Raw genomic sequence first — 13,357 nt, forward strand, 5'->3', positions numbered from 1 at the left:
CTCTTTTCTCTGGTTTTGTTCTGTGTCCCCTAGTTAGGGTGACCTTCACAAAGTCGTCAGCAGAGCAATTAGACTATATTAGAATTACACCAGAAACCAGTGAGTCGTAAGCAGTCATTTCGTTGGTCTCTCTGCTCCGGTGAAGATATCTTTGCTTCTTTACACTGATTTCTATATGACCACCAATATGCTAATGCAATTTTAAGAGATGATGTACATGTGGGATTTCTTTTGACAGCCTTACGTTTTCCTGTGACGGCCACCATCTGTACACAGCAAATAGTGACGGGACTGTGATCGCCTGGTGTCGAAAGGACCAGCAACGCCTGAAACAGCCAATGTTCTATTCCTTCCTTAGCAGTTATGCAGCTGGATGAATGAGAGAGAACTTCACTTCTCCAAAGCACTTTAGCTCCAAACTAGATGTGTGGACCTCACCAGTTTTAGGAGGTTGAACTTGAAGAAATGGATGACCAAACACATCATCCAAATAATGATCATCTGCAGGACATTCTGCGGCTTCCCAAGGTCCGGAGAGAACAGTTTTGTTCTAATTATGTGATCATCTACAGGGTTGTGTATGTTCTAACCAACAAGGTGTAAGTCATACACGATAAATTAAAATTGTATTTTTAAAGTGTTTACCCACAAGGTTATTCTAAAGAAAGAATTGGGGTCTCTCCTTTTTTTCTGTTATTCCAAAAAGACCAGGAGAATTTAAATTGGTTAGCTAGTTGTTTATATAAAATACTCTAAAATTATATTTTAAAAGTTTTATGCCGAGATAATCTACCTTCCCCCACCCCTGACACAAACACACGAAATTAAAGAAAAGGATAAGAAGTTAGAACTTGCAAAGTGCTTTCTTTGAGAAGTAAATTATTCAGTAGGTGCCTCTGCACCAAACGTTTTATGGAAGATCTGAATACTAAAAACAAACTACTCGTGAATCTTAGTGTTGGCAGGTTTTTTTCTAGTTGCCTGCTTAGCTCAAAGGGGAACCAGAACTTTTTGACAGCCACAAACACACATCTGATTTCAGATACATTCGGTTTTTTCATAAAAAAATTCTGCTTAAAATTCATAAAACTAGATACTGAATACCCTTAGTTGAGTCACTAAGATTTAAACACAATGATAATTATTTTAATATCTGCCATCTATAGAGCACTGAATACTTAACAGTTTGCAATAGAAAGCCTCCACTATGGAGAAAGATGGGGCAGATACTAAGAGTCCATTCTAGATAAGACATTAAATCTAATGGGCAGGGTATGTTTTCTTCCATAAAACAGAATTACAAAAGAAAGGAGACAGCCTACTCTGTTTCCCACAGGATGCTGAATAATTCTTGTAGGAAACTGTCTGCTCTGTTTCTACTAATCTATACGACCTGAGAATTCTGGGAACAACAGAAAGGTCTAAGTATATGCCACAGAGAACTTGCACACCATGAAGACAGAATTCCTAAAAATCTCTACTATAGTCTGTCTCTACCATTACGGCTCTATTTTGGGGTGCTGCTTATTGGCTTTGAGAACACTGTAGAATAAGCTCAGTAAGATGTTACTTACCATGGGGTAAAAATATGTATTCCTGCCTAAGAATAACTTGCGTGTTTGTTATGGAAATTCACTTCATATGGTGTTTACAGAACTACTTTTGTAACTTCCAGACTTTCTAAAACATTCTGCTTAAAAACTGTATAAAACACAATTCCAACATCTCTGCCACTGAGATGTGGGCAAGAGGAAGCGAGTGGCCATGTGTGCTTGTCACTGGAGCAGCATACATCCCTCAGAACGGCTCACGGGCCACATTGACACCGTGGTTTGCCCAGGCCAGCTCGGAGCTGTGAGGTACAGCTGGGTGCAGAGATGACATTATTCCTATTCACGTTGAAGTGATTTGCTTTGTTAAAAGAAAAAAAAATTGCAGCTACTGTCTGGCTTTCGTTTTTTTCTACCAAGAACTTGGAACTAGTCCCCTATTAGAATAGGGTTGCTACTCAGTCTTCTTTTTTTAAGGCCGAATTCCATCATTTATTTAAAGAGAAAATATGCAAAGTAACTGGTCTTGTTAAGAGTGCAATATTATATTTTTATGTAAAAATAAAAATTAATTTGGGGGGATTATTTATTCAGCATGAAACTTAATATGTATATGTTTGAAACACTTCATAATGTGCATGTTGCTGTAAACATTTCTGTAACATATCACAAGCTCTGTTATCTTTGTATACACTGCCACTTCAAATTGGGAATAAATTTCATAAAAATAGATTTAAAGACCTATTCTTCATAAATATAAATATTTACGACTAGAGCTCAGATTGGTGGCTTTTTTGCTTTGTAACCCAGATAGGTTCTCTCTTTAGCTCCCCTATACATTGATGTCACAAAGAAAAGATAACTTTCATTTCTTAATTATATTTTTAAAAGATTTTATTTATTTATTTGAGAGAGAGAGAGAGCAGGAGCTGGGAGAGGGGGGCAGAGGGCCTCCCCACTGAGCACGCAGCCCAGCACAGGCCTCTATTCCAGGACCCTGGGATCATGACCTGAGCCGAAGGCAGACACTTAACTGACTGGGCCAACCAGGTGCCCTTAATTGTATTTTTATGAGAAATCTTATTTCAGCCCTTTATTTTAATACCATTTATACCAATGCTTTATTTAATATCCTTACATAGAGTTTAGATAGAAGTGTCCAGGTCAAACCACACTTTTTAAAGAAAAAAACATGTGCCTCTCCTACCCCCGAGAGCCCATGTATAACGCACCATGTACAGGCACTGCCCTGGGTGCTGGACACACAGTCGTTTCCTGCACTCCCAGAGGTTACTGGCTGGAGAGAGAAGTGTGCTGTCAGGAACTCACGGTGTGCACGGCTACACAATACGGTAAGTGCTGTTAAAGAGGAGTGTAGGGTCCTCAGCGAATATTGTCGGGAGCCAGTACAGGAGGCCTACTATAAGAGCTGTAAGGGACTGAATATGATTGGCTGTTCATTTAGGTCCACTCACGCGGGAGGTGCATGCGCACTGCATGAACACAGCATGGCCATGTATGGTTATGTTTGGTGATCATGCTCTGATTGGTTAACACTGCCTGCATAAAAACCCATGCGCCTGGGGTAAGAGGAGGAGGAAGAAAAAAGCGATTAATAAAAAAGGTTTGCCGCTACCTGAGTCTCCCAGTCGTTCTTGCTGGCGAGAGTGACAAATATAACAGGAAGATTCGAGTTCAGATCAAGAGGATCTGGGAAAGCCTCTAGAGAAAGTGAAATTTTTGTTGAAATGGACGAATAGAAATCTGACAGGTGAGGATGGGAGATGTGTTCCAGTCAACGCATTTATGAATGCCTGAGGCAGGACCATCAGTGAACCAGGCCCAGTGAAGGAACGAGCCTCAGCTACACTCCTCAGCTGCTCTGGTGGGCATCGCAAAGGGGTATGTGAACTCAACAAACACCAGCCCAAGACTCCAGAATTCTTTTTTTTTTTATAATTTTAAAAAAATTTTTATAAGCATATATTTTTATCCCCAGGGGTACAGGTCTGTGAATCGCCAGGTTTACACACTTCACAGCACTCACCTTAGCACATACCCTCCCCAATGTCCATAACCCCACTCCCTCTCCCAAGCCCCCTCCCCCCAGCCACCCTCAGTTTGTTTTGTGAGATTAAGAGTCACTTATGGTTTGTCTCCCTCCCAATCCCATCTTGTTTCATTTATTCTTCTTTTACTCTGCCTTGCATCTGAGAGGTTTTAAGGGTCTTCAAGAGTAGAACACCTGTTTCTAGGTGTCTGTCCCCAAAAGAACTCAGGAGTAGCATCTAGCAGTGTAAGCCTCCAACCCAAATATCCCCCCTTACCTGCAAATCTCAGATCACCTCTTCCTTCAACTACATTCACCGAATGCCAGTTATGCGCAAGTCCCAGGCTTGGTGATGGAGCCCGGTAAGAGAAGAGTAAGGAAATCCTAGCCCTTCAGAGCTCATACCTGGTGATCTGCTTCTCATTATTTTCGATGACTTGTTAGTATTTTCAACCAAAGAAAGAACTACAGGGTGTTCCTGTTCAGGGTGGTGACATAGGAGGATCCTGAACCCACCTCCTCCCACAGTTACAGTGAATATACAGCTACATGTATATAGGAAAATTCCCTGTGAAAGAAATCCCAAAACTGAGCAACTCTTATATATTATTGGGGGTTAGGGGGTTGGGAACAACCACCACCAAAATAGTTAGGAGAGGCTGAGACACAATGTCACCATAAACCACATTCAGTATGGCAACCCACAAATAGCAGAGAAGCTGCTTTGCTCCTGGAGAAGCAAAGGTTAGAACCCTACACCTGACACCTAAATTTTAAGACCTGCTGCTGAGTGAAGAGACCCCAAAACATGTAGCTTTGAAAGACAATGGGGCTTGCATCCACAAGACCACAAGCTTACAGCTAACTGAGAAACAGATCTTAAAGGGGTCTTGCGGACTCGCCATGGCTAAACCCCAGGGGCACGGTATAGAGGCAGCTGATTGAAATGCAACATATCTTTCTGTGAAAGAGAAAGACTTTCTATTGTTTATCTTAAAAGATTCAGTCAGAGTGTCAGACATTTAATATAACACACATCTAGAGGCCACTGGAATACTTCTCAAAGTCTGTGGAGTCTGGTTAAGTACCACCTTTGTACTGTCCCTCTGCCTTGCTCCAGGTGTCTCTCAGGAGCTTGTGCGTATGTCTGTGTCCCCAGTTTTTGCAGCTGCCACCAAGGGAACACCCCTGATCATGGGCTCTGGTGGCTGGTGGGGCTTCTGTTCAATGCTCTCACAGGACTGTAACAAATGGAGAAATAGTCCCTACCCAGCAAACCACTCAAGGCACAGCACTGAGGCAGCAGGCATAAACCCCAGACTTTCCCTGGGGAGTTATTATTAATAGACAATAGTCTACTAGCTTATCTTCATAGCTGTGGCAAGTAGTGTTGGGGTGTGGAGGCTTCTAATTAAACATATCTGCAGCCCTCTCCAGAGATCAGGGAGAGCAGTAGGCACCATCTTCATGTTCTCCCTCTGCCCTGCCCCAGGGTGCCAGTGTCTCCAAGAAAGGAGATAATGTACATATCTGGCATCCCTATTTTTGTGGGATGCCTTTAATAGGTGGGCCCTGGGTGCCAGTGGGGCTGGTGTTCATGGGTTCAATGGGACATTAGCAAAGAAGAAACTGTTCTTAACTGGCTAACACCCCAGGGCTCAGTGCAGAGGAAGCAGAAATACCCATTTTCTAGTCTTCCCATTAAAGAGGTATATTTGCATACCTTAAAAGCTGCTGCTTGAAGGTATGGCTTCCAGTGAGCCTAAATCTAGGTGCTGACTGAGATCCTTCCTTAGATACAGTGACTGATCTTGGCCCACCCTCGACTTCTGAGGCCACTAAGAACCACTAAGACACCTGGATAATCACAAAGCTTCAAAGAGACAGCCAGGAGCTAGGGCAGGGTTGAACAATAAGGCTCACCTCCTACAAGAGGCCACCCCTTCAAGACTGAGAGAGATGGCTGTTTTATTTAATGCATAGAAACCAACAGAAAAAGTCAAGGAAAATAAAGAAACAGAGAAATATGTTCCAAATGAAAGAATGAGATAAAATCTTAGAAAAACACCTTAATGAAACAGATAAGTGGTTTACTTGAGAAAGATTTCAAAATAATGGTCATACAGATGCTCACCACGGTCAGGAGAACAAGGCATGAATAAAGTGAGAATTCTAACAAAGAGAAGGAAAATAAAAGAATGTACCAAATAATAGGAAAATATAGGAAATCACAGAGCTGAAGAATAACTGAACTGAAAAATACAATAAATGGGTTCAAGAGCAGACTAGATGGAGATCTGGAAAACCCAGAGAGTTCCAATAAGATAAATCCAAAGAGATCCACACCAAGACACACTATAATTAAAGCATCAAAAATTAAAGAGCTACAAAGTCAATGTTTGAAAAGTAAGTCGGGGGTGCCTGGTTGGCTCAGTTGGTTAAGCAACTGCCTTCAGCTCAGGTCATGATCCTGGATCGAGTTCCATCCCACATCAGGCTCCCTGCTCAGTGGGGAGTCTGCTTCTCCCGCTGACCTCTCTCCTCTCATGCTCTGTCTCTCTCATTCTCTCTCTATCTCTTAAATAAGTAAAATCATTCTTTAAAAATTAAAAAAAAAAAAAAGAAAAATTAGTAGGGAGGAAAGAAGCTCAATTGCCTAATATTTGGAGATTGAAACTATTGTGTGCTTCTTGGATTATTCATGTTACCTTTACTAATTAACCTCAGCTATTCCCAGCTTGTCCCAAATTGGGGGCAATATGTCCCCATTTGTTCCAATCTGTCCTAATTCTTGGACAACTGTATTATTTTTCAAAATCCTCCCTTTCTCAGGATCACACTCTATATACTATGAAGCCAAAGCACTTCAAAATTTTATAGGCTTAAAACCTTTAAGAAAACCAACTGAAAAGCGTTAAGAGTTAGGTTGAACAGAGTAGACAGCCAATTGAAGTAAGTCAAGATTGAGGTCAAAGGAAAGCAAAAAAGGTTTTAGGTTCAGCACAAACTGGTATTTTGGAGTATCACATTACACAGTATTTATCTGACATTTCCCCCAGGTTATGTCCAATTTAAACTCCACAATTTAAAAAGCAGCTACATTTGCTAATACAAAATGTGTACATTTGAATGGCCAATGAGATGGAAAAGAGATACCACTAGTTTTATTGTGTGTTATATGACCTGAACAGAAAAATACATCCTGCCACTTTGGGGACACTGGATTGCAACTCAGCTATTTGAGAGAAATTAAACAATGCAATGTGACCTTTGAGGTTAAAACAACTAAGTGATTGTTTGAGGCTGGGCTGTAATATTCTAATTCAAGTGTTAAGCATGTTTCTCCTCTCCTATAAACATATATAAGTTTTGAAAACAACCAAAACTCTTTCAGCACTGAATCTGATAAATAAAATATTTGATAACAGTTTTAGTCAAAAACAAAGTACAATTACAAGGTAGTAAGAAAATTATGATCCTGCAGGTAATTCCATAAGAGGAATTTTTAAATGTTTTGAGCAATTTACAGTATCATGGGGTAGAGTAGGTACATACTAGAAAAGAAGGATGGATGGATGGATGGATGGATGGATCAGGGGGTGGGGGTAGGTGGACCACCAAGCTATGGATGGGTGAACAGATGGACAGAGAGTAAGCCACATTTGGTTGTTTCTTTGCTTGTTTTTAAGAAAACACTCTAACCCAAACTACCAAGTTCTGGGTTGCCCTTCCTTATCTTTGAATAAGTCTTCCTCAGAGTATGAAGCCCACGCTTGGTTTATCTTCACTTTCACACTTTCCTCAAGTTTATTCTTTGCTAAGAAGCTCCTTCCATTAGAGTGAATTTATTTTAGTTCCGCCCGAAGAGTCTCTAATTCCTTTCTTGTCTATGGTTTTAGTAGATCACAGTTCTTCTATGTTTATCTCAGGATAATTCTATTACAAATATTAAAGTAGGATAAGAATGACAGAACCATATATTCATGGACGTTTAGGTATTCCAATATCTCCTTATAGATCCACTAAAGAAAAGTTCTTGTAGACCCTTATTTAAACCAAAAATTTGGCTATCACTCAGCGATGCATTATGCCAGAAGCAAACAGTCTTTCAATCCAGTAATCCTTAGAATCATACTGGGAAAACCAACAATAAAGGGAAAATCATATAAGCAAATAGAAAAAGATTTATTACATTCCAAAAAACAAAGGTAATAATACTGCAGATCTCTTATGGGAAACTATGAAAGCACAATGCTTGATATCTTTAAACAGCTTCAAATTGTCAAACTAGAAAAAGATCCCTCAAAAATGAAGGCAATATATAGACTTATTCAAATAAACAAAAGCTGAGATAATTTCTCATCAGCAGATCTACAAGACATGGTAAAAAAAAATGTTCTTCAGGTAGGAGGAAATGATACCACATAAAAACTGCGTCTTCACAAATGAATGAAGGGCACCAGAAGTGGTAAATATAAAAGACTTTTTAAAAAATCGTTTCAAATTTTTTACATAAGAAAACTGACAAAACAAAAAAACATGTTGTGGGATTTATTATATACATAAAAGGAAAATATGACAAAATAATTCAAAGGCTGGAAGAAGAGAAATGGAAGCATACTGTTGTAAAAACCTTATAGTAAATAAGTAGTATAATGGTATTTGAAGGTAGATTGTGGTACGTTTAAGATGCTTATTATAAACCATAGGAGAGAGAGAGAAAGAGAAAGAATAAAAGCCAATACTTGAAATAAAGTGGAATACTTAAGTATTTAGTATTTAGTATACTAAAGTATACTCTGTTAATTCAAAAGGAGACAGGAAAAAAGAAATGACAAGTAAGAGGACAAGCAGAAAACAAAGAGCAAGATTGTAGATTTAAACCCAACCGTATGATAACTATGTAAGAAGGAGATGACCTCAACACTACCAAGTAAAGGTTGAATTAAAAAACAAGATCCAACTCTGTGCTGTCTTCAAGAGTAGAGAACCCCACTTCAAGAATAAAGACACAGGTTAAAGTCAAAGGATGGGAAAGGATACGCCATGCAAACACCAGTCTAAGAAATCTGTAGTGGCCATATTGACACTGGACAAAGAGCTGAGAACAAGGACTATTACCAGGGACAAAGGAAGGAAGATGGGTGTCCCTGGTCCTAACAGTCTTGGGTGGTAAACAGGGATGGACAGAATCAGAATCCCCTGGGACTTAAAACACAGATTACTGGGTTCAGTCCCCAGAGTTTGTAATCCAGTAGGGCTGGGGTCAAATCTGATAATTTGCATTTCTAGTAAGTTCCCAGGTAGTGCTGATACTGCTGTGTGCTGATGAGATCCACTCGGGAACCCACCCCAACTCTCTTCTTTGTTTTTGAAGTGGATATGTCAGCCTTAAGGGATAGTGTAATAAACTAGAAAGATAAAATAAGGAAGTAGGGTATCTGGAAGTGTAGGTACTGATTTCCCTTACAATTGATTACTTGGGCTTGCCTGAGATAGGACTTGGGATGATGGAAAACCAGGATTTTGCCTTAGCCAACCAAGTGGGGAGGGGCAAGAAATACCAGGAGAAAACGGGGTGCCTGGGTAGCTCGGTTGGTTAAGTGTCTGACTTTGGCTCAGGTCATGATCCTGGGGTCCTGAGATCCAGCTGCCTGGGGCTCCCTGTTCCCCCAGGGAGTCGGCTTCGCTCCCTCCTTCTGTCCCCCCCCCCTTTTTTCAAGCTCTGTTCTCTCGAATAAATACATAATCTTTAAAAAGAACGAAAAAGAAATACAGGAGAAATATCTGGGGGTAGAAATAATGAATCCAGTTTGGGATTTGTTGAATTTTTAGTGCAGTACCCATATACCTTTCTTAGTTTTTAAAAAAGGTCAGTGCTGTGGGTATATTTACGGCCTTCGTCCTTTTACCATAGTTAAATTCTGCGTCTTAAATGGGCACTTGCAAGCTGTGAAGAAAATCTATGTTGAGATGTTTGCTGGCCCCAGGTGGGCACTTCTGAACTCCACATTTGCATCGTCAGACGCTCGAGTCAGCAAAGCTGCACATTTGTCTGGGGCAAATGTCAAGTCCGTGGGGATCCGAGATCTAAGAAACAAGTGATCCCCGCGCCGTGTGCATCCAGGCGCGGCTGCCCGACGGTGGACCAGGCCGGCGCACGGAGATCTCCTGGCGACAGGTCCTAACTGTCGGCCATGATTTCACATGGTTGCAGGAACGGACCTCGCCTCGGCCTCCTTTTCCTACCCACCCCCCTCACAGCGCCTGAAACGTCGTCGCTGCTTCCCTGCTGCCGCGACTCTGTGTCGTCTCACCCGCAGGCGGCCACAGACGGCGGCCACGCTGCTCCCCCCGGAGGCAGGGGCTGTGGTTACGCGGTCCGAACTGCCCCCGCCGCGGAACGCCGGTGCGGAGCGGCCGCGGACTCCCCGCGCAACGGGCTCCCGCTCTCCGGCGCACAGGGAACCCGCGCCCGCCCTGCTGGCCGCGCCCCGGCGGTGGGCCTGCTCCGCGGCCCCTTCCTCGCCCGCCGCGCGGCGACGTCAGCGCGGCCCTTCGGCCGGAGAGCGCGACGGCGCCTCGTGAATCCTCACGGGTCGGGAGCGTCTCTCCACTCGCCTCCTTCTCGGGGGCCGGGGCGGATGGTGCATTTCTTGGGGCGGCTGGAAACGGGCTCACCCCACCTCGCTGGCCCGGGAACTAACCCCCAGGCCCGGGGGAGGCCGCGGGAGGCTCAGGGGCGGGAATCCCGCGAGGACCGCGGCCCCGCGACCCCACCGCCCCCCGCCACGGCCACCGCCCCGCCCCCAGCCCCTGGGCGGTGCGCGCGTCCTGACCGGAGCGCCGGGGCCCGCGGGGGCGCGCGGCCGGCCGGGGGGCGAGCGGGGCGGGGTGAGGGGCGCAGGCATGGGGCGCGGGGCGTGCGTGGAGCCCTGGCGCGGGAGCCCCGGTGACGCACCAGTGACGTCGGCGGCGGCGGGCGGGATTTCCCGGCCCCTCCCGGGCGCCCGGCGAGACCCTGCCGCGGAGTGGGCGCGACCAACGTGGAAGGAGGGCCGCGGGGGTCCGGGGTCCCGCGCCCCGCACTCCGCCGGGCCCGCTCGCGCTCCAGGAGCCCTGCACCGGGGGCGGGGAGCAGACGAAGTACTTTGGGTCTGGGTGACTTCGGTGGCGCGCGGGCCACGGGCTCGCCCCCCACGCCCCTCCCCCCGCGCCCCGCACTCCGCACCCCCGCCCCCAGCCTCACGTCGTCTCTCCCCGGCCCGGGCGGGGCTGCTGACGCGGCTCGGAGACCCCGGGGGTAGCGGGCGGGGCGGGGCGCGCCTTCCCACCGCGAGCCCGTAAGCGCCGAGGCGCGCGGGAGCCGGGACGCGGAGTCGGAGCCGCCCCCTGGCCGAGGAGCGATGCGGCGCGGTCTGGCTGCCCCCCGCGAGCGCCGCGCCGGAGACAAAGCCCGCGCGTGAGCGGCGCCCTCGGCCCGCGCGCCCCGCTCCGGGTAAGTGGGCGTCCGGCCGGCGGGCCGGGCCCGGTGTGCCGTGGGGGAACGGACGGCCTGGCCCTGGCTCGCGAGTCCCGGGCGAGCCAGAAGCCAAAGGGCAACTCGGGCGGGAAAGTCCCTGCAACTGGAGACACGGTTTGGTGCGCGCGTGGTCCCGCCGCCGTCAGTGGGGCGCGCGACACCCGTACCTGGGGTTCCCCGGCCGTCCGCCCCAGCCGGCCTTCCCGCGGCCGCACAGGTGGGCGTCGGCGGTGGGCGCCGGCAGGTGAGCGCGCCCCTCGAACCCACGACCCGCGGCAGGGCCCTCAGCGACCCCGAGCGCGGGCTTGGACGACTGCTCCGAACGCTGGGCGCGGGGGAGGCTCGGGGTGGCCGGCGTCTCCCGATCTCTGGGGCTTGAGCTGGGGGAGGCTCCGGGGGCCCCTTTCCATATGTAGGTCCCGAACACTCGCCGTTCCCCGGGCGGGGACGTCCCCGGTGAAAGAGGACCCCACAGTGGAAGGGCTGGAGTGGCTAGTTGTCGTTTTATTTGTGAATATGTTTCCGGCCCGTGCTTGAAGAAGCCCTCGGGATCTCGCAGTTCCCCGGGACTCCTTCCTCGGAGCGGTTCGGCGGCGACAGTAGACGCCGGGGCGAGGGCTCGGTCCCCGCGGCCTGATGGCGTCTGTCCCCGAGGCTGGTGCTGAAACCCGCTGCGCTCGCCGCGCGCAACCAGCGGCATTGGGGGAGCTTTGGCTGAATCAGTTGCCTTAGAAATAATTGCGGGAGGGTGAGGGGGCCAGAGGTGTGGCTGGAGAAGACTTCTTAATTTGGGGGTATTTGCTTATTTTCGTGTATTTGGGGCTAGGGTGTCAGGAAACCGAAAAATGTTAAAGTTTGATCAAGTGATAAAGTGCATCCTGAACGCCCGGGCTCCCCTCCCCAGCAGGGCCGGTCTTCGTCTCTTTCTGTTTCTGTTACCTCCCAGGGCCGTAAAAGGCTGTCATGGGGCCTGCCTTTTCAGTGAGAGCAGAAGGCCTCCTGGGCTGCGTGGTGCTGCCCATTAAAACGTGTCAGTCTTGTCATCTGCTCCTGAGTCCTCACTATGAGGCTTCTTTCCCACTGTGGGACAGACAAATTCAGTGGTAAATGCCTCATACCAGCAGCGAGACCCGGGCTCTGTGGCTGGCTTCTTGATTCTTTGGGGAAATCCTTTTCCTGATTTTTGTGTGCTGCTGCGGGGGAAGGGAGGCACACCGCCATCTGATCTGGCCCTGTTCCCTGCAAGAAGCTACTGTGGGAACAACTGAGATGTTGAACAGAAAGCCTTTTTCAGTTCCAAGAAACAAGACATAAACTATGAATTAATTTTCAAGGGTGGACTTGGCTCAGTTATCAGTGTGGACAAAAGATGGATATGACACTTAATAAATAGTAGGTATTCACGTAAATACAGGGTTTATTATGGTGCTTGGCTGGTTAATGAGTAGCTTCACCGTGGGGTTATTAAGCTGAAATGACTATTTAGGACAATGGCCTTCCTGTTTGCTCCTCTACCACCAATCCTCAGCCTCCTTAAAATAAAATTGCCCAAAGGGAATCTGTGGAAGATGTCTGGCCAGCCGACACATAGCACAACAAAAGGGTCATTCCCAGGAGTCCCCTGATTGGCTAGGCAATTGCCTTTGACATTTCTTGGGCAAGTAGACAGTGGAGAAACCAGGAAAACCCATATTCATTTTACAGTCTTTAAAGGTAAAGTTAGTGACAGTATCCAGAGTCCCCCTTATCTCAGCACATTCTGTGAAATGGTGGAACATCAGGTAGGAACTCAGACTCTGTTGTCCCCTTGGTCCCTGGGGAAGCATGTGCCCTGTAGCTGTCTCAGGAGGTCTGGCTTGGGCTGTAGGAGGGGCTGGGGAAAACGCCCTCCCTTCTTCCCCCCCCCAACTGCTGCTTACTGAGAAAGACAGCCAAATAGCTAAGAAAAGACAGAAGTCTGCAAGACAATTCATTCTCACTTATTTATAGCCACATCTCACCATCACATTGTTCTTACCTTGACTCATTTTTGTTCTACTCGAAAGGGGGAGAATGCCTAATCATGCAATGCGTGTCCGTGGATTGCCCTTTTTCTTCGTGGCATTTTGAGACAATGTCTTTAAGATCTTACCTTTATGAACATATACTGTTCTGTAGTCTCACAGATTTCCCCTTTTTATTGGTAAATAGATATGGTAGACGTGGTCTGGCATGGAGATTTATTATACAGGTAGA

General features: G+C 46.7%; 2 protein-coding genes across 4 annotated transcripts in view; both read left to right on the forward strand.

The window, feature by feature from the left end:
• LYST (lysosomal trafficking regulator) overlaps positions 1 to 2,282 on the forward strand; it is a 170,585-nt gene extending 168,303 nt beyond the window's left edge. Inside the window, exon 53 of the mRNA XM_059170397.1 lies at positions 239 to 2,282. Coding sequence (XP_059026380.1) covers positions 239 to 377 — 139 coding nt within the window. The 3' untranslated portion in view covers positions 378 to 2,282. The remainder of the gene's footprint in view (positions 1 to 238) is intronic.
• Positions 2,283 to 10,949: 8,667 nt separating this feature from the next.
• GNG4 (G protein subunit gamma 4) overlaps positions 10,950 to 13,357 on the forward strand; it is a 62,314-nt gene continuing 59,906 nt past the window's right edge. Inside the window, exon 1 of one of the 3 annotated variants that reach the window (XM_059170400.1) lies at positions 10,950 to 11,098. The gene's annotated coding sequence lies outside the window, so the exon portion shown is untranslated. Of the gene's footprint in view, positions 11,099 to 11,150; positions 11,367 to 13,357 lie in introns of those variants that run through there. The other 2 variants (XM_059170398.1, XM_059170399.1) reach the window with 2 other exon arrangements.

The sequence above is a fragment of the Mustela lutreola genome, chromosome 4 (genome assembly GCF_030435805.1).
Source record: "Mustela lutreola isolate mMusLut2 chromosome 4, mMusLut2.pri, whole genome shotgun sequence".
Taxonomy (NCBI): Eukaryota; Metazoa; Chordata; class Mammalia; order Carnivora; family Mustelidae; genus Mustela; species Mustela lutreola.